At 46.4% G+C, this 20713-nt stretch overlaps 1 protein-coding gene across 2 annotated transcripts in view; it reads right to left on the reverse strand.

The window, feature by feature from the left end:
• Window positions 1-897: 897 nt before the first annotated feature.
• Window positions 898-20713, reverse strand: part of CDH4 (cadherin 4) — a 416541-nt gene continuing 396725 nt past the window's right edge. For both annotated transcript variants that reach the window (XM_063172552.1, XM_063172553.1), the window contains exons 10-16: window positions 18634-18887; window positions 15432-15574; window positions 11115-11348; window positions 9443-9676; window positions 5157-5296; window positions 3182-3346; window positions 898-1812 (exon numbers count right to left, since the gene is read on the reverse strand). In XM_063172552.1, the coding sequence (XP_063028622.1) occupies window positions 1606-1812; window positions 3182-3346; window positions 5157-5296; window positions 9443-9676; window positions 11115-11348; window positions 15432-15574; window positions 18634-18887 (1377 nt within the window). In that variant the 3' untranslated portion in view covers window positions 898-1605. The remainder of the gene's footprint in view (window positions 1813-3181; window positions 3347-5156; window positions 5297-9442; window positions 9677-11114; window positions 11349-15431; window positions 15575-18633; window positions 18888-20713) is intronic.

A 20713-nucleotide genomic window follows, 5' to 3' on the forward strand; every position in this document is an offset into this window, starting at 1 on the left:
ATCCATGCAGTCTAAATCATTTTACAAACATTAGACATAAACCCACTAGTCCAAATCAGTAAAGGAAAAATGTAATAAAAAAAGCTAATAACTATTTGTTATTGGTTAAACTGACCCTACATATAAACTAGGTAGTTTGCTACCATTTATAATACTGATGTTGAATTATGCCTGGATGCTGCGAAACCTCTTGCTTACTTGGCAATGCTTGAGCATATTAACCACAAGATACTTAACAGGCCCTCGTTGCACTTCTCCAAAAAAACACATTTACTACAGATAGCAGCGCCTACCCATCGAATAGAAAGGACACACATTAGCTGAGTTACACGATGTTGTTGAGCTTTGGCTACTAATGCTCCAAGGCATTAATGTGGAACTAGACTAACTCCATACTCAGGGATGGGAGCAGTGTGGGTAAGCTGTCCCTGTCCTCGGCACGGCCTCGGCCGCGAGCGCAAACCCTGCCTCAGCCCAGGAGAGCAGCACCAGTGCTGGGCATCCTCAGGGATGGGGGACACCATCACCATCATCACCACCATCACCTCCTCCTCCTCCACCTCACCCCGCCGGCGTGTCCGTGGGAGCCAAAACACGGCGATAGCAGAAAAACAAACAGATGGGCCTTTGGTCATGTCACCGTTTACTTCGGAGGGTTTAGGCAAGGGCTGTCGGAGATTTCTGTTGCAATAACCAAAGGCTTTATCAATGCTATAGTTCTATGCAGCTACATTGAGTGTGACCAGGGGCCAGCAGAGCCCTCTGGTCAGTATTTTGCATCTGATAACACTGAATTATATACAACATGATGACTAGTTCACCACCTGCTGAGGCTTAAAGATGGCTGTTAAGATTTTGACTCAAAACATCTCCCCCCCCCCTCCCCACCCCCCCATCTTCTTCCACCCCAGAATGAGTCACCCCCTTAAAAAAAACCAACAAAATGAAACAAAACAAAAAAAGGCAAAAAAGAAACAATCTCCACAGTTCCTTTTTGTTAACTCCTTCCCAGCTAGAACTGGCTTAGGGTCACAGGGAGTGCTGCCCAGGATGGTTGTATGTTTGTTTTCATCACTCCTGAGATTGAAGGGAATCTGACACATGCACCAAAAGGCACTTTCAAATATATATATATATATATATATTTTAAAAACAGTGCTTCTGTTCTAAGAAATTCAAGTTAAGACAGAGTGCCTTTCACTCTCTTTAGTCATAAAGCAGGTAAACGAGCAATATCCCAGCTGACATTAAAAAACCAAAAAAAAACCCAAAAAGAAACCTGCAGCAGAGACAAGTGTTCATGCGAGACAGCTCAATATTCTAGGAAAAAAAAAATACAACAGAAAAAAATGAAAAAAAAAAAAAGAAACCTCCTATATCACCACTAAAAATAACAATACAGTCAGCAGGGGATATTAATTAAAAAAGCTGCCACATCTGTACAGTTCTTGCTCCTGCATCGGCTCTTTTCGTTAACGTTGTCTGTGGGTTCGTAGACTTTTTTTTTTGTTTCTTAATTTTTTTTCCTCCTTCCTCTTCTTCTTTCTTTTTTTTTTTTTTTTAATTTTTTTTTTTTTTGTTGTTTTGTAACAAGATGAGGTCAGTTCAATCTTCCTCTCCTCCCCCGTACATGTCAGCCAGTTTCTTGAAGCGGGGCCCCCAGTCGTTCAGGTAGTCGTAGTCCTGGTCCCCGGAGCTGGAGGAGTTGAGGGAGCTGACGGAGCCCGCGGTGGAGCCGCTGCCCTCGTAGTCAAACACCAGCAGGGAATCGTAGGGGGGGGCTGTGGGGTCGTTGTCTGCTGCACGCAGGCCCTGGGGGGGTGAACGCATGGAGTTAATGCCCACCGTGGGGTTTGAGGGCTGGGGGGATGCTTGGGATCCCTGCAGCAAAGCTAAAAGGGAAAAATGAATGGCCTGGGGCTTCCCGGGTGCAACTCCCAGTAGAGACCTCTCAGCTGCCCCCAGCACAAAACCCAGTAGCTCCCAGTCTCCCTAAAATGACTCCAATTTATTTATTTCCAATTGTTTATTTACAATGATCCATCCTGGCTCTGAAAAGCTTTCTGTCCTGCCAGCGTGCCCTTGCTGGGGTTGCCTGTTGCGATTTCCATCTTAGCCAATAAACCAAAAACAAGCACCTTTCCTCCCCCATCAATATTTAAATTCTGGTGTTTTTCATTCCTTTAGGAAAACAAAATATAAAAAAAAAAATCACTCCTGGCAAAACTGTGCAATTAGGACAGATGTGGGGTGTAGAATCCTGGGCAGAGGGCTGGGGAGCATTGCTGAGCCTGCGCAGCGTGGGCAGCAGCGTGGGCAGGCCATGGAAATGGCCTCGGGATATGGGGAGAAAGAATTGCTTTGCTGCAGAGCCCAGCGTCAGGAAAAGCCTCATGGAATAGCCCTGCAATAAAGCAAATGTTCCACATTCCCACCTTCAGAGGCCCTGACCTCAGTGTGGGGAGATGGAACTGGTTTCAGCAGCAGGGGCGTGTGTGAGGAGAGCGAGTCTTCATGGATGTGTGCAAATGTGAGAGAAGGATGGGCAAAGGGACAAAGGAAGAAGGGATTTTAATGATGAAAATGAGAAAAGCACAGCAGGAAATGCATGTAATAATAGAATTAAATGGCTGTAACGTTTATTTTTCTGGCTTAGGAAATGGATGGTGTGCTTTGTCTCGGAGGAAATAATGCATTGATTGGTTTGTAACCACTCAATCACTCAAAACTAAAAATGAGATAAGAAATACCAACCAGATAGATATTTGTACAGGCAGATAAAGGAGAAGTAATCTAAGATAAAATAAAGAAACTCTCTCTGATCTGAGTGTCTCTGTGCTGCAAACTCTTTGAGGCTTTACACCAAACAGAGCTTACGAGGAAGGCACAGACTGCTGAAATAATTACAAGTCCAGGAGCCACAAATGGCTCATTCTGCCTGGGTTCTGAAAAGCATGGTGTTTGTGACACCCACAAGACAGAAATCTTGGGCTTTTTGCTCGTTCAATGCCTTCATTAGGCCAAGCCCTGCATCCTCTGCTCATACCAATCCTTCCCCTGGCTGGCATCACATTTCTGGCCTGAGCAGTCGCACTGCTTGTCCCGTGCAATCAGGGAAACCTGACTTTAGCTGGCTGCTCAAGCTTTGAAGATGTGACACAGGACCCCCTAGAGAACATACCTCGTTAATAAAATCACCAATATCCCCTGGATGTGGGATTACTGGTCTTATGGGATACTGTGGCTCAGCACCAATAGGTCTTTCATCCACCCTTCTGACTCCAGGTGTCTTGTTCAGCACGTGATCCATGGTCTCTGGCTGCTGGAGCTGGCTTAAATCGTAATCCTGTGACAAATGGGAAGGCACAGTGTGAAACCCTGAGCTTTTCCTGCAGATCACCTACTCACTCCATGCGCAAACAAGTCAAGGGCTCTAATTCTGTTTCAGCTGAAGTTTGATGGCAAATCTTATCCCTGGGTATGTAGCACCTCCATCTGAATTACAGATGAACCTGACCTCTGACGAGCTCATAGAATTGACTTCCTAAGAGTGTATCTTATAAGTTAAATTAAGTATTTAAATACTTTCTGAATATTTCACACAGTGTCTAAATATTTGGGATGAAACCCTGGCTTTTTTTTGTGTGTGCATAGATGTACACATAACTTTTTTGATAAAATAGACAATATAATGTAGAGACACAGAGTTAGTAGACATATTATTGCAATTACATTTCTACAGAAGTAAAAACATTAAAATGTGTATTGCATTTATGCATGTAGACCTTTCAAAGTAATTATGTTCTTTTTGCTTGTGAAAAATCCCAACAGAATAGGTTTCTATCATGAAATGAGAACCAGGTAATATTTCATTAAAAATGTATTCATGTAGGTAATGGTGTTTTGCTGCTTATCCTTTTGCTGTTATTTTTAATGAATCCTTCCTAAAATATTTAAGCCCACTGTGTAGTTGCCTGAAACCAGATACTTCAGCTACTTGGAATGCTTAGAACAGTGCTTTGTTCTACCAGGAAAACTATCCTTGTGCTCAGATGGGGATGATTGAATCTCCAGGAGCAATATTTATAAATAACTTGACAGCAACAGGAAAAAAAAGAAATGTTAATTGCAAGGATTTTTCTGTGGAATAAGAACTTTTCAAGGTTTGGGCAAACTCCTGCCTCAGAGTTTTCCATGGCAGCTCTCACCACTCTCACCTGCTCACCACCAGGACCTCCATGGCAGGATGTGCTGCAGTGGTTTTGGGGGATCCCTAAGCACTGACCTGGAACCATGCAAGCCAATTCAACAAGCAAAAATAAAGCCATTACACAATGTACAGGCACATAATCTGCATGAACATCATATCTGAGAGTGTCCTGGGCTCTTTCCTCGTGTTTGGCAGGAGTAAAAAACCGGTGACTTCAACACGAGTGACCCAACTTTGCTATTTTAGCTGAGGAATGGCACAGGCAGCAGTGGAAAAAAACATCCCAGGAGTGCAGGCCAGAGAGGTTTTCATGAATATCAGCACTGGTGTCTGTAGGAAGAGCCACTGGAGGAAAGCTGACGTGTTCAGGCAGCCTGTGGCTCAGGGCTCTGCCACCCAGCACAGCTTTGCCACCGCGCGCTGCGTCGCGAGAGAAAATCCCCAAATCTCTTCAGACATTTCTCACAAACCATGTCCAGAAATTAAAAGAAATTAAAGGCACATTAGAGATGATTAAGTAAATGCAGGGAAAGCCCATAGAAGATCAAGCAAGCCACAGGGGTGAGCAGGGCTGTAGCTGCTGGCTGGTTTTACAAAGATCTCTGGTAAAACACACAATTTTAATTACTTAAATCACAGAAATATGGTTTCAACATGAGTGTCAATGGAGTGATTTATAGTCCTTCTCCAGGAAGGTGCCTAGGGGGTAGAAAAATCCCTGTGGCACTGGCCTCCTGGCATCATCCTGCTTGCACAGGAGGGTGTCCCACTAATATTCTGAATGTCCTGGACCTGCTGTCCTTCCACCACACCAGGGAAGCCAATAAAGCTGCCTGGCCATAAATAAAAACACACAACCCTTTGCATGTATTTTACTAAAAATATTTTTTTTGAGAGTACAGATTGCCCAGCTGCTCCTTGGCCACAGCTCAGGGTCTCTCCTCACCTGATCCTCCTCTCCACCTCCCTCTTCATCGTACTTGAGGATGTTGTCCCTGACGTCGTCCTCGGGGTCGATGAGCAGCTGCTTGGTGTGCCGCTCCTTCTCCCTCCGCTTCATCCACACCACGAACAGCAGGACCATGGCTGCAACGGGGACAGGCTGGGTCAGCTGGCACCTCCTGCAGCACCAGGCCAGGCTCAGGGCGTCCCAACTCCTCACCTACCCCCGCCCACTGCAGAGAACCCCACTGGCTGCTGGCAGGAGGAACAAAATGTTAACCTATGGTGTGGTCTGGTTTTTAAAGGAGAGATCAGTGAGAGCTGTAAATACTGTGACAGATTCCCACTACAAACATTTCTTTAAGATCCATCACCGATGCTGATTGAGCTGATATTAATCAGGAGTAAGACACACAATCAAAGGAGAAGAAACCAGAAAGTGTGAAAACCGCAGCTCTCTGAAAATATTTGATCTGAATCCTGAGGTTTCAGGATTAGATTTCCACCTTTATTTTATTCAGGGATATAAAGATGGAGGGAAGAGAGCTGCAGAGAAGGAAACAGGTGCAGATACCCAACATTGGTGCACAAGGTGCTGTTCCAGCAGCATGGCAGAGGTTCAGCCCATGCAGGTCATGAGCCCTGACTGTGACAGTCTCTGCTGTTTCCTGCAGTTGGCCAGGCAAGACTGATCTGGGGAGGATGCACAACACTGAGTCCTGTAATCCAATTTGGCCTCCCTCATATTCCTCTTTGGTCCATGAGGGAGGCTCTTTAGACTTCTGAGATCAGATTAGCCAGGACATTAGCACATGCATTTGGCCATCGACTTGGAAAGCAAATATCAGATCATCTGAAATCCTTTCAGAGAGCAGGGCTAGCTTTGCAGAACGAGGGAGAGCAAATCTGGTAGCACACAGCCAAGCTCCTCAGGCATCAGCATTTGCATGCCAGGCTTGGCCACTCTCTCTCAGCACAGTAACAGCGGGAGATGAGCAGTTCTTGAATCATGAGAAATTTTTCCCTTCTAAAACAACTTTATCCACAGGGAACACTGGCTCACTGCTCCTCAGCCTCACCCTTCAGAGGGACACCCACGTCCCAGGGGCTGGCTGTGTGCTCCCTGTGAATTACTGCATGCAAGAATATCTGGGAACTCAAGTCTCCACTGACATAAGGCAGCCAGGTCTTGTCTTCTCCAAGAAGGTGTTGATATGTTCATTTTCATTCTTGTACTCAGTGGCTGCAAATAAAGCCCTGAAGGATGAAAGTTCAGCCTGGGCAGGTGCTGCAGCCACACCTCCCACTGCCTGCCGTCCCCTCCATTCTCCAAGCAAGCCCCACACTGAGCTGCAGTGGTGGCAATTTGCAGAAGGGAGCAATGGATGGACAGTGGAGATGGGAAGAAATGCCCCAGGTTCATTTCACCTCAGTCAACCCCAACTGTGCCAAACCAACTCAGCCAACCAAGCAAACTCAGGCAGGATGTGAGACCCCAAAATTTGGGGTTTTTAGCTGAGACCATAATCTGAGGACATCGATGGACATCCAACCTGCAGGAGGATGAGGTTAGGAGGATCCAAATTCTTCCTCCCAGCACCAAAGTGTTTATACCCAACAGGAATTCAGTAAAATGAGTGAAGAGGACGGGACAGCTAATTACTGCCATTGTGTGCCAACTGGCACATCCCTGCCTGCCAGCTAACAGAATTGTTTTCAGATAGTTCAGCATTTCTTTAATGCTTATCCCAGATCTATTCAAGAAAGAAAAAAAGAAAAGGAAAGAAAATGTAACTCTCATCTGTAATATAAAACCTCAGCTATTTAGCAGACTATTGAAGTCCTTTTTTCATTGTTCCTTTTCAAGTCTCTCACAACAAGATACCTGACTGGTCCACAAAGACAATATTATAATGGTTACTGGGGTTTATCTTTTTATTTCCTCTTTTTTTTTTTTTAATGATACTTTTTCATGCACTTGTGGAAAAAATGGTGCCATTAATGCCTTTACAGTTACCTTGGAAAAAAAAACACCTTCAAAGTGTCAATGGTGGATGTAGTGCACTCTCCTTCCTTTTATTCACTCTGCAGAATGGGAAGTGCTATTACTGCTGTTAGAACCATTTTTGCTCTGCATGTAGTTTTCCTTGAAATCTATTGTCTTCACCCTTCACAATTTTTTACTGCATTGCTCTTCTAAATGTGTTATTTGTGCAGCTAATACATCAGGTAGCAAGAAGAAGAAAAAAACCCCTTTGAGCAAAGGTAAAGGCATAAACTTCCTTCACAGGAGCAATCTTGGATCTGTCCCCTTGTTTCTTCTTCCTTTTAAAGTCATCCAACTTTGACCTGCTGACTCTAAAATGGACAAATAGCACAAGAAAATCTGCCTTTTTCTAGGCTATTGTTTAGAGGTCATGATATGAAACAGACAGAAAGGAGGCAAAACACTGGAAGGATGTAACTGTAAAACTGCTCATTGCAAATTACATTTTTCATCACTGATACAGTGCTTTGCAGCTCTCCAAGATAAAAAAAAAAAAGTCAATTAGAATTACAATGAATGTAAAAATAAGCTTTTGTAATAAAACCCGTAATTTAAAATGGGATAATGTATCTGAAAATGGAAAGAGGAATCTCTTAAATCAAATGTCCTTCAGCTGAAGTTAATTTCAGTCAATAGGATTTTCAACCTTTTTAAATTGTGTTTTAGCACTGGATTTATACAAGAGCAGCAAAAAGACGACCTGTGTTTAATCACCTCTGGGTGAGCCCAAACTTTGAGCCCAGGGGCAGCAGCAAACCTGCACAGCAAGAAGAGGTGAGGCTGATGGACACCTTCATCTTCATCGGGGTGTGCAACCATGGTGCCCCAACAAGCACCCGGGCTGAAGGGAGCAGCCAAAGCTGGGAATGGGGCAGGAACAGGAGCAGCCAAAGCTGGGAATGGGGCAGGAACTGGGCACCGTGTCTGGGCACAGGGATGGATGTTCCATCAGCTCAGCTGGGCTGCACAAACACCCAGCTCCTTCCTCACCCTCCGTGCTGATCCAGCAGATCAATCGCACACCAATGCATTCCCAGCACCAGCCCAGGATGAGGATGAAGCCCAGGGTGACCCATTCTCCTACTGTACCCTGTCATGTCCCCATGAGGAGACACTTGGAGCATACATTGCTCTGCCTGTGCTCTGTTAAAACATACTGAGGGTAAATATTAAACGTGATTTAGCACCATAACTCCCATTAGCTTTAATGAGAGTCCCATGGATTCATCCTGTGGTTCTTGATTAATATTTACCTCATTGTTCATCTCAGCGCTTGCTTTTATCTATTCCTACTGTGCCAACTCCTGCTTGAAGTTATAATGATATAATTTTTACTTTTTAGATGTGTGCACACATGGTTATTGGTAATGCTCATGGAAGCTTGGGACTGACAGCACTCCTGGGCAAAAGGGAGAGTTTTGCCTCAAGGAAAGGGATGGCCAGTCCTTCTCTGTGATGTATCCCCAGTCCTCCATCATTTCTGACAAACTGGGAATCCTTCCTCTAAAAACACTCATAATCTCCCCAATCTGATGTAATTTTAAAAGCAATGGGAATAACTACCATTCCTCTTTTCCTTGGAACAACCAGAAAAACACAAGTTATGCACTGGCTTTGCAAGGGACTAGCACAACTCTCATAACCAGTGTATCTGGTACTGGGAACCAGTATATCCACAGCCAGCTAGACACGAGAGCTGTGGGACAATCCGACAGAGAAATTTGGAAGGAGCCTTCAACCTTTTCCTGCAAAATGTGGATGATCCTATCACACTCACTACTTACAAGCTGTTGTCAGGTGTAATAATGTTTGCAAAGCTACTGGAAGTCTTAGAAAGACAGGTCTGACACAGGCAGAGCTCATTTTGCTGATGCTGCAGTGAAGGAGGTTTGAATGCAGATATGAACCACCTCCCCAGCCCAAGCTCAGGGACCTGCCCTCTGCATGGAGCTTGAAAAATACAAGCTATAGGAAAGAACAACAGGGAAACATGAAGGAGGGTAGATTTAGAGCAGATTTTGGAAGAAATTCTTTAGTGTGAGGGTGTGGCACAGGTTGCCCAGAGAAGCTGTGGCTGTCCCATCCCTGGAAGTGTCCAAGGCCAGGTTGGACGTGGCTTGGAGCAACCTGGGCCAGTGGAAGGTGTCCCTGCCTGTGACAGGAGGGTTGGAACGAGATGAACTCTAAGGTCCCTTCCAACCCTCAGCAGTGTGTGTTTTCAGGCCAGGCCCCGTGGTACTCACTCAGCAGGATGATGATGCAGATCAGGATGGCGATGATGGCGCCGGTGCCCAGCCCCGCGGCAGCCACGGCGCCGATGGTGGTGCAGTCGCCGTTCTCGTCACACGGGCACACCTTCACCTTGATGACTGAGGTGTTGTACAAGGGGGGGTTTCCCGAGTCCGTCACGATGATGGGCACGTCGTACACTCCTGCTTCCAGGTACATGATCCGCAAACTGAGCTGGGCATAGTCCCCTGGAGACCGAGACAGACAGACAGACAGGTGACAGGCACTGGTACGGCCTTGCAGCCACACCTGTGCAGGTTTCTCTGCCAGAGCTCTCTTCTGAGCCCTGCAGAAGAGCTTAGCAACAACACACCTGGGCAGGACAGCTTCAGACCTCTGCCCCAACAGTCTGGCCAACAAGCAGCCTGTGCTTTGCCAAGTTCTGTGTGCTCTCACTGCTGCACTCAGCTACCTGCATGCCATTTGCAGATTCACTTGCATGTGTTCAAAACAGCATCAAACACAAACAGGAACACATGGATAGTGCTTCCTGAGGCTGGGCTGGCCCTGGCCTCTTGTGCAGGTTCTGTACTCATTCAGCCTTACCCCTGGGGATTTTGGGAACTCACTAATGACAGGCACAGCCAGGTAATCCCGTTGTGACTGAGCCCTGAGCTGAGGGCACGAGCTGTTGCCCCTGGTCTAGCACCCTCTGCCAGACCTCAGCAAGAGGGACTAGCATTGAAGCCAAAACCAGCCCACAACTCCATGGTATTTTCCATCCTCTGCTGAAACTGCCAATAAGCAGAGCAATTAGGGCCATTTGTGGTTGCACGCTGCAATATAAAAATCCTTCACATACTGGTAATCTTCACACTTACCTAGCCCTCCTGGTTCCATGGTAAATTAAAAGGCTGCCTTTATGCAATTATGGTCAGAGAAATGAACATTGATCCTGATTGTGGCTTATGACAATTACACTGGAGGAACATAAGGAAGACTGATAATAGCTTTTTTCCCCTTGGCCATTATGGATGATTTATACTCTGTTCACTACTGATAACTGTTCATAATTATGAACTGCATTAAAAAAAGCCAAGTGCCAAGGCTCTTAGAGTTATACTGCAGGTCTGATACAAATCATTCCTGATTAACTATCTTGTCTCTAACGTCGGCCGTAATGTGCTTTAAAAAATAAAAATCGCATTAAAAAAAAGTGGGAAAATTTTGAATTCGGAAGCCACATGTGGGGCTCATCAGCAAAGCAGAGCCCAGATGTGACGCAGACATCTTTTCATAAAAATCCTTTCTTTAGGATTTTCCTTCTGGGAAGCTGAGGCCCCAGAAAAAGAATGTAAACAACGGTTATCTGCTGCTGTGGAATGCAACAGGTGAATCTGTGATTGGTGGATGTGTATAATTAATGGCAATCAAGGACCGAGCTCTTTCTGGGACAGAGTCAGAGAGAGCTCCTTTGTTATCATTCTTTTCTATTCTATGCCTAGCTAGCCTTCTGAGAACTTTCCTTCCATTTCTTTTTAGTAGAGTTATAATGTAGTATATACATCATAAAATAATAAACCAAGCCTTCTGATCACGGAATCAACATTCTCGTCTCTCTCTTCACCTCAAAACCCCTGTGACCACTGTCACACAGATGAGCTCAGGATTGCCTGCCCCGTTTACCATTGAGTCTGGAGATGGTCCAGTTCTTCCTCACTGCAGAGGGCACGCTGGGCAGCTCGAAGACGAAGGGCCCCACGTTGGGGTCGATGTCGGCGTCGGCGGCCGTGATGTTGATGACGTTGAGGTTGGGCTTCTCGCAGATCTGCGCCTCCTTGGGCAGCAGCTCGGGCGCGTTGTCGTTGATGTCGATCAGGTAGATCTGCAGCGTGCCCGTGCCGCTGGCTGGGGGGATTCCTGCACGGGAAACACCGACCTGTATTGCCAGGAGGAGCTTGCCCAGGGACCACAGAGACCCCCTGGCTCTGAACTGAGGCTCACGTGGATGAACCTTTTCCCACCATCTCCCCTCTCCAGGCAGCCTCGTGCTGCTGTCGCACCATGGATGGGGGTGTAGGGTCACCATCACTCCAGCGGGATGGGAGGAGCAAGCAGAGGGATTGGCAACACCACACACTAGCCCCCTTTCTGCCTTCCAGGGCCAATAAACCAGGATTTTCACCTTCCCTCCCTGGACCTTATTAGGGACATACTGCACTTCCATGGTCCCTGCTTTATGTGGTATAAAACTTCCCCAAGCCTCCCAATGTTGCTGTTTTTCACTCCTGCAGAACAGGAGGTTGAGTTCTGCAGATCTGTAGCCTGCAGCAATGCCCCCACTCAAACTAAAACTGCAAGCAGGTGATGCCAAGCTGCTCCTGCAAATCTTGGTAATGGCTGTTTTGAAGAAGAAAAACCATTGGAAAGAGAGCTGACAAGAGGAAGAAGAGGGCTTGGAGGGGAGAAAAACCTACATAGTGAAACCCATCGGTCAGCATTTACTGTAGCACTTGCTGGCCAGTTTTCAGCTTTGCAGACCATTACTCTGCTTCAAAGAAAGCCCAGCATTGTCCCATATCCACCCCCAGCTTTAGTGGTGAGAGGTCCCTGCTCAAAGACCACAGTGTGAGCCACCACCAGACCTGCTGGGTCACTAACCCTCAGCAGCAGTGTTAGGTCCCAATTTACAATTCCCCATCCTCTCCACGTTTGTCCCAACCAGCAGGGATGTCACAGCACAGCAGTCCTGGTCCTCCACCTCTTCTTGATGGAGACTCACATTTGTCAGACCAATGACTACTCACACAAAGTAGTATCTGCCCTGGCAGGAGAGAACAGCCTTCCCAGAAATGGCACAGTGTTTTACTTTTCTCTCCCCACACGTTTATCTGGCAGCTCCATGTTTGCCTGCCCTCTGCCTGCATGGCTTCAGCAATTCTTTTTAAAGAATTTCAGTGTTTTCAGTCCTGGCCCTTCTTCCCAGTGCTAGATACAAAGCTACACAAACCACTTCCCCATCAGGCTTCTGCTTCCACAGACCTTCCTTCCCACATTCCTTTCTCCATGTCTCAAGGGAGCCTCAAAAACTCTGAAGGAGCCCTGGAAATCCTTTTTTTGTGGTTCCCACATAAGCTCTTCAATCATGGACTCTCATCCTTTCATCCTGTAAGCACGGGGTAGGTCTCCCTCTAAAACAATGTCTTTTGATCAGCCTTGAAAGCTTCTGGAGAGGCAGACAGCTCACCAGGACACTGGGGCTGGACATGAAAACTGACTTTTGGGACCAAGCAAAGTGATTTTACTGCTTTCACATTACCCAGAGTATCTTCTGGGATAAAAGCACTGTAACCTCTGAGACAGACTGAACACAAACCCTCAGTCCTGAGAGGCACTAACTGGCACGTGGCTGAAATAACCTGCAATTGCTGCACCCACAAATGCACTTTTGTTGGGCCATTGAGTATTGTTGGGATCTGAGTCCTGGTATTTTTGTTTCTTTGTGTTCCTGAGTGCAATTCCGGGCCAGTTTTAGGAGAAATGAAAAGTAAACAAAGTTTTAATGGCCATGTCCTACAAACTATGGAACATTTCAAATTATTTCAGCTGTCTTATATGGAGAGAGCAAGGACACAGAGCAGGTGCTGATGTGCAGTGAAGGATGCTTGGACTTTATCCTCAGGAGATGAGGACTAAAATAGCACCACTGACTCCACTGGAGAAGCTGGTGTGATCTCTGAAATTAAGACTGAAACACTAACGACAAAAGGAAGAAGAAAATACAACTTCTGCATCTACATTTAACTGCTGAATTCTCTATCACTGCCTTTTTCACAGGGCCAGTGTCTGCCCTGTGTCTGCCCTTCTTCCCTTGCCTTCTTCCCACAGCAAGGTGTAAGCCAAGGTTTTCATGCTCAGCTCTTTGTTTCTTGAAACCTGCTGGAATGTGACACATTTAAGCTCTCGGCTTCCCTGGGAGATTGGCTGAAATTGGCCAAGGGGTTCAAACACTGTCAGGCTCCACTCTTGTGTAGACACACTGTGATCCAAGGCACGCTCTCCTCAGAAAGCAGGTTAAAGCCATGCTCTTGATCAGGATTCCCTTTTTGCCCTCCTTACACTGCAGCCAAGACTCTTCTTAAAGACAGCACCTCTACACTGGAGCCCAGGTAGAGAAAGAAAGCACATCCAAGGAATATTGGCTAAACTTCTTTATCATGTACTGAGAACAGCAAAAAGAACTTCAAGGAAAGAAGATGCTGCTGCTTCTTCAAGAAAGAGAGAAAAATCCCCAGCAAAACCCTTGACCCAAAGCTTTTCTTTGATGCTGGAGGACCTGGAACTTGGGAGCAATGTGGTAAGAGTCTATTAGCCTAGATGAAACTTTAGCTGTTATCCTAAGCACTCTAGACAGAATTTTAAATAAGGTGTTGCTTTATGTGCATTTTAATGGCTGCAATATACCAGTGATAGATTAATTTTTCAGAATAAAGAGATTTATCTAGGCCCTCACTTTCTGAGCTGCTGAATGATGGATGTGGAGGTGCTGATGCACTGCTGCATCAGCATCACAGCCAGGGAAAGGGGTTAACTCCACATCACACTGCACCAAGTGCCTGAATTTGTAAGGTCAGATGGTGAGGATTAGGTTGATAGGTTCAAACTGTACCACTGCATCTGTGAACAGCCTTGGCCTACTCATTTGACCTGTTTTGCCCTGTGGCTTTTGCAGATGAACACCACTGGATCCACTTGAGAATATTCTGAATTTCCCTGTCCTCGCTGCCTTCATGGAGGGGAATCTCAGGATGGGGCTGTGGGGTGAGTCCTACCATTCATGGCACAAAGAAGGGGCAAAATGCACTTCTTGGTACAGCTCCTCTGCACTGAAACTCCTCCATGAGTTTCCCTCACCCCTGTGACCTGGGATGCAATGACTGAAGTGATGCATGGAGCCCCAGAGGGAGGAAGCTTTCATTAGCCCTGCAACCACCACCAAATCTGCTCATAATGACCAGGGCACCTCCAGCCTGAGGGATCACACAAACACTGCCCTGGAAGCACCTGCAGACTATGAGCAATATACTGAGGTGCTCACAGCCAAGCCCAGACTGAATTGTGCTGCTGAAGCAGGGCTCTGGTTGGAGTGCAGCACCCTGCAGTGGGAAATGAGGGTGGGTGAGGGGGAGGAAGGCCTTCTCCTTGTCCTGGGAAACTCCTGAGCCTTTTCCAGATGGAGGAACTGAAGGATGAAATTCCAGCATGGCCACATTTGGGTGTGGTTAGCACAACTCATCAGTTCCTCCTAACCAGGATTAGGAAAAGCAGAGCAGCAGCACTGGGTGCCTGCCCTTGAGTGTGACCAGTGCAGCTCTCAGTGCTGACTGGACCAAAAGCACTGAGTGATCTTCAATGAGAACAGCAAACAGAACTTCTCCAGGAGATCTGACTGGCCTGAGTGGCCTTGGTAACAAGTACAGCAGCACCCATGATCTGATGATGGCTGCACATTTCAGGCAGGCTGTGGCCAGAAGGAGCCCAGCTCCAGTGACAGACACACCTTTTATGAAAGCCACCACGGGTTCAACAGATGGGCTTATTTTTAATACCCTCCTGCCATCCCATAAAATTATTTCTGGTTTCCTGATGGAAGGCTTCCTGAATGCTGTGATCAGTGCCTTTGGGAGGATTACCAGGACCTGTGTGCTCGGCAGCCCCTGGAGAACCCATCCCTCTGACACTTTTTTAAGTTCAGGCTACACCGCCACACTGAACTCCCCAAATCAATTTTCCATTTGTCCTCCCTTTCCCTTAATAACACTCCCCATATACTGTGCACATTTAATTTACTCCAGCAATTTCCCATCCCACTTTCACATTTTTTGACCATAAAAACCTGGGAAAAAGATAACTTATACTGACAACTCTGTCAGGGCATCATTTCTCTTAATGCATCACATTAGAGTCTTATTGAAGCATGAACAATGTGAAGCCTGGGCTCACCGTTGTCAGCCGCCAAGAATGTGGCCTCGTAGACATTATTCTTAATGTAGTCTGACTCTCGATCAAGGACAGCAGCAGTAGTGATCTGACCATTTGTGGCATTAATGTTCAGCCAGTTTGCAGGATCTGACAGCTTAGAGTATCTACAGAGAAAGGAAATAAATACATGGCAGTCTTTTCACTGACATATCCTTAATATTGCTTGAAATACGTTTTTTTCCCTGGACTCCTGACCTGTGATTCAAAGGACCTTTGGATAACTGGTTTTGTTGACAAACACAATGCTAATTGAGCATCCGGTTTTTGACCTTTACAATTATTCAATTTTTCAATTACTTTAGTTTTAAAGGTTCTTCTTTCCACTAAGTGCCACTTACATGCCAGTTTCCTGCTGCTAGGAGAGGGCATTTCCTGAGGTCTCTGCAGCTGAGCACAAATGGGGTCTGCAAAGACCACTGCATTCATGTGCCTGAATTAGAGGATGGATTCCTCCTTTCTCCTGCTCCCAACCCTGCCCTTCTGAAAACAGCTTTTTAAAGTCAAAGATATTCCTGTTTTCTCTCCACCACTAATAAACAGCAGTTTGGGAATACCACGCTGTCAGAGTTACCTCCCAACTACTCAGTCAACTCACAGCTGTGTTCTATTCATGTCCCATGCAACCAGCTGAGAAAATGGGGTTTTTTTGGGCAAATTTTTCCTCTGTTCTCCAGATCAGTGTGTTCAGTTCATCCTTGCTTGTCTTCTTGCTTTTCTGCCTCCCAGTTTTGTACTGTTTGAAGTGAGATGGACCATAACTATCCAACTGGAAGCTAGTAAATGGCCAGACTATAAATTACTGAAATAAGCAAAGAGAAGCTGAGCTTATTTTATGGGTAACTCAGACCTGCTGATAGTTTTATATAATTTGTCATTAGACATGCAGGTGAGAGCTTTACTGGCTTCTGGTGAATATCTCTTTCCAGAATTGGGCTGTTTGAAGCAGAAACTCAAAGGGAAACCTGAGCTGAGTCAATCCATGTGAAGAGAAAAGCAACACACAGCTGCACAAACTCCTGCCAAAGGAAAGAATTACATTTCATGGAGCTAGACTCTTTGGGATGTTTTCATTTCAATATCACTGCTGTGAGGCTCCTGCCCTTTCTCTGCTGAATGACCAGGGATCCAGTTTCAAAGCTGGCTTTGTGAATGTGTCTGTGGCTAATGAGGATAACCTGAGGTGTGACACTGCCCATGCCAAGCTGTGCATTATTGGAGATGCTCCTGCTTCCTCATCTTCTATTTGTAAAATATCTATTTTATCAAAGACTATTTAGAGATTGAAATCTGTATGCAAGGCTCTAGCAGCTGGATCAGCTCTGCAAAGTGCTTATCATGGATCTGTAGGTTTAGCCTTTTGGGGATCTTTTTTCCTAACTCACCAATGCCAACTGTGAAGTAAAAAATAAAATATCTTTTTTACATCTGACAAAGACAGGACCCCAAAACCACCCCACTGCTTCCTGCAGAGCCTGGGCATTGGCTGTCCTGATGCAAAGGGAGAGAGATTCCAAACACTGGGGTTTGGAAATGCTGGTGGATGCACAAAATGCATATCCTGGAAGCCCTAGAAAGAAACAACCCAAGTAACTGGCTGCTCATACTCACAGGAAACCTCAGCAGACCCTGCACCTGCCCTGTGCAATGACAGCAACAGCAGGAACTCGTTTGGGTTACTGATCACCCCCCTCCAGGTTAGAGGGAGCACTCAATCACAAATGAGTTGTTCTCTCCTCTGAATGCCAGCCTTGGTACAGACATCAGGGAAATAAAGACCCTTCAAAGGCCAATATTTCAAAAAGAACGTAAGAAAAATGGGCTTGTTAGTTAGGATGGTCTCTTTCCTCCAAAGTCACAATCCCTGTCTAAAGACAACAAGATGAGGCAGTGAATAAACTACCGTTTTCTAGACCCGACAGCTCTGTGCCAGGTGAAATATTTCAAACTCTTCCTGACACAAAATGTCACAACTGATGCAAGTTTAAGTGGCCTCTGCCGTTGTCATGTCGTATACTCAGGTTTTGCCAAAAATACCACAGCTCTTACAGACTGCGAGCAAAAAAGAAAACAATTTCTGTGGACGTAAAAGTATCCAAGATCAGGAAATGCATTTCCTCTCTGCACAGAGGGAGCTGAAATAGTTGTGAAAGCGTCACAAGGACTCGTTCTCACCTACACTTTTCTGCCAATTATTTCCTGCTGGGGAGGTGTGTGAGCTGGGGTCCTGGACCCTGCATTCAGTCCCTGCTCTGCCCAGGTGGGACAAAACAGAGTGAGTGACACCCCCTGGTCACAGCACGAATTTAAAGTGATCTTAAGCTGATTGGATGGAAATCTGACTTTTACAAGGTTACAGTTTTGCCAGCTGAATCCCATTCATAGGGAAAGCAGCTAAGGGAGGTTATGTTAGGGAGGTGCTCTGAAGAAAAAGGGAAGTTTGGAACAAATTGCACCTGCTGGGAGCAGGCAGGGGGAGCACTGGTGAGATACAGACCAAGTGCCAATGGCCTGTGAATGGGTGCTTGACTGCTCAGGCAACACTGAACAATCTGGCACTTTAAAAGCCTGCCCAGCAGCTGTTTGTAACCCCAGCAGCCTTGCTCTGAACTAGCCACAGCTCCTCTTGCACTGCGCTTTTAAGCAAGGTTGAACCTAAATGCTCTGGAAGCAACACAAGGCATGATTAAAAATCCCAGCCATTCCTTTTGAAAACCCAGGCCTTTCTATGCCTCAGTTTTCCCCCTTAAAACAGAAATAACAAAGATGCCTTTTTCTAAACCTCTGTGTTTATGAAGTGCATGAACCACACAGGTCAGAGCACCCTGGGTGAAGCAGAGCCAAAGACTGGGTACAAAGAAGCCCTGATCTCTGTAACGATGCACAAATCTGCCTCACTTGAAGGTGTGATCTGCCCCCCAGCAAGCCAGTAACCCAGGATCCAACTCTGTCTGCTCTCCTTGACCCAGCTGCTCAGAGCCTGCCTTACCTGGAGCAGGGGGCTGTGAGTTTACAGATGCTCGACTGCAGGTGCCACTCCCTGCCAAGATCTCATCCACATCCCACCAGCCACTTGGGAAATCAGCTCTCAGCTGTTTATCTCCCCATATTCGTGCAGCTGAGCCCCCCCAGCTGCAGGGGAGCCCCAGGCTGCCTGGTGTCCCACCTTACTGCCTGCTGCATGAAGCGGTCGGGATCCACCGCTGAGAACGTGGTCAGCACCGTCCCCGTGGGCACCCCTTCCTCCAGCCTGATCAGCTTGTGGTTGGTTGGGAAATACGGGGCCTCGTTGACATCTGTGACCGAAATGGTGACTCCTGCTGTCGACTGGAAGGACATCTGGATGCCACTGGCCAGGGGAGCTTGGTTTGACACCATCACTGTCAGCATGAAAGCTCTGTTCATCTCGTAATCCACTGCCTGAAACAAACAAACAAGCAAGTGTAGAGCCAAGCAGAGAATAAATTCTACCTTCTGGCTGGGAGCTGCAAGACTGGAAGGCAGATGATATCAAAGTCACTGCCTGATCTTGTTTCCTCCTGAGCTCAGTCGTTTTGAAGGTGTAAATCCAGAGCAACTTCAATCCAGTGGAGGATTTGGCCATCCAGTTTTTGGAGGGTCAAGTAGTTAAAAAAAAATTCCACAAAGGAAAAACTGCAAACAGCAGTGAGCATTTGCCCTGTGTTTTCTTCCAATGCCAAGTGGTTTCCAAAAGACAACCTGCCTGTGAGAGCTGAGCATCAAATGAACAAACCCACCCAGGGCTGCTCTAATGCAACAGGTGGAGCCTGTTCAGAGGGTTGGGACGAGCACTTAGCAGTGCCGTTAGCACTCAAACTGCTGACTGTGGAACCAGGACAGTCTCTGTGGACTCATGAGCCTGAAGGGCTCTTTGTTTTCCCTCTTAAATGAGTTTAGAAGCAGAGGTGGAGCTGCCAGGAACAATCCCTGGTAAGGTTAAGCAGGTGGTCCTTCCAGTGGGACCTCTCATCCTCCTGCAAGGCACCTCGTGGTCTCTGGAGGTTGCCTACAGCTCTTACAGCTGTGTTTTGCTGCTGGGAGGCCACAGATCTCTGCTGAACACACACATGAAGACAATGTGTCTGTCCCAGGAGCCAGGCAGAGTGAAAAGCCTTTGCTGGCACGACTGACTGAGCCCAGTATAATAATAATTTCTAAACCATCCCACTAATTATTATGAGGGAAGTCGCTAATCATCTGCCAGGGAGGCTTGAGTTATGCAGGATCACACCTCTGCTTGTTAAAAACTGCTTTGCTATGATTTATAAATTTAGAAGCATATCCATCCTCCCTAATACCTTCTCCAGCGCTGAGTCTGCAGAGCACTCACTCAGGGTGTGAAACACCACAGCTACACCGACTTGGACAGGGATTTACAGCAGCAGGAGCTGCCTGCCATGTCCTGTTTAAAACCCAGTATTGTCAGGAGGGAAATCAAATCATAGGAGCCTACACGAGAGAAACAAATTTCAGGGGCAAGAGGTAAAGCAGCGGAATCTCTCCTCGATTGAAGTGCAAATGTTCCCCATGCTAAATGGCTTCCTGACAGGCAGGGCCAACATTTAATAAATAAAAGGAAGCATAAAGATTCCCAGTACACCCACCCGTGCTGACTCACGGACTTGTGCTGCATTCAAAACCAATGCGTGCTAAAAGTTCCCATTTAAACCCTATTCAAGGCCTTGAAACAATTTGACTAATGCATTTCCTCAATCTCTTTTCACACCCCCTCTAATTTATATTCCTGCAGTTTTCTTTTTTTTTTTCTTCTTTTTTTTTCATGCTGTTCTGTTTGCTAGGCTGTCCACAGCCACCCTGCACCCAAGGGGGCTCAGAGGCAGCTGGGGGCTGAGCAGCTCCATGGGGAATGATGGGGGCAACTCAGGACACAGCTCTGCTAGGATGTGGCCTGATGTAAAGTAGTGGAGTTTTCCCCCCAAAAAATGTAGGGCTGCTCTCTCAGCTTCTTCCTCTTTCTTCTGGTAGCAACAAAACTTGGGCTGAAGAAAAAACATGCAAGGAGCAGAGCTGGACCAGGATCAGGCATCCCAAAGGATGTCCAGGAGACATCAGTGTCACCAAACAGTGTCCACCACACTTCAGTCAGCAAGGCAGAGCTTATCTGCTCATCTCTCCTGTGTCCACCAAGTCCTATTTCACACAGTTTTGTAAAAAAAAAAAAAAAAGGTAAAATCAAGAGTCTGTGCTGTCCTCACAGTTTGGGC

This window comes from Melospiza melodia, chromosome 19, assembly GCF_035770615.1.
Source record: "Melospiza melodia melodia isolate bMelMel2 chromosome 19, bMelMel2.pri, whole genome shotgun sequence".
Classification (NCBI taxonomy): domain Eukaryota; kingdom Metazoa; phylum Chordata; class Aves; order Passeriformes; family Passerellidae; genus Melospiza; species Melospiza melodia.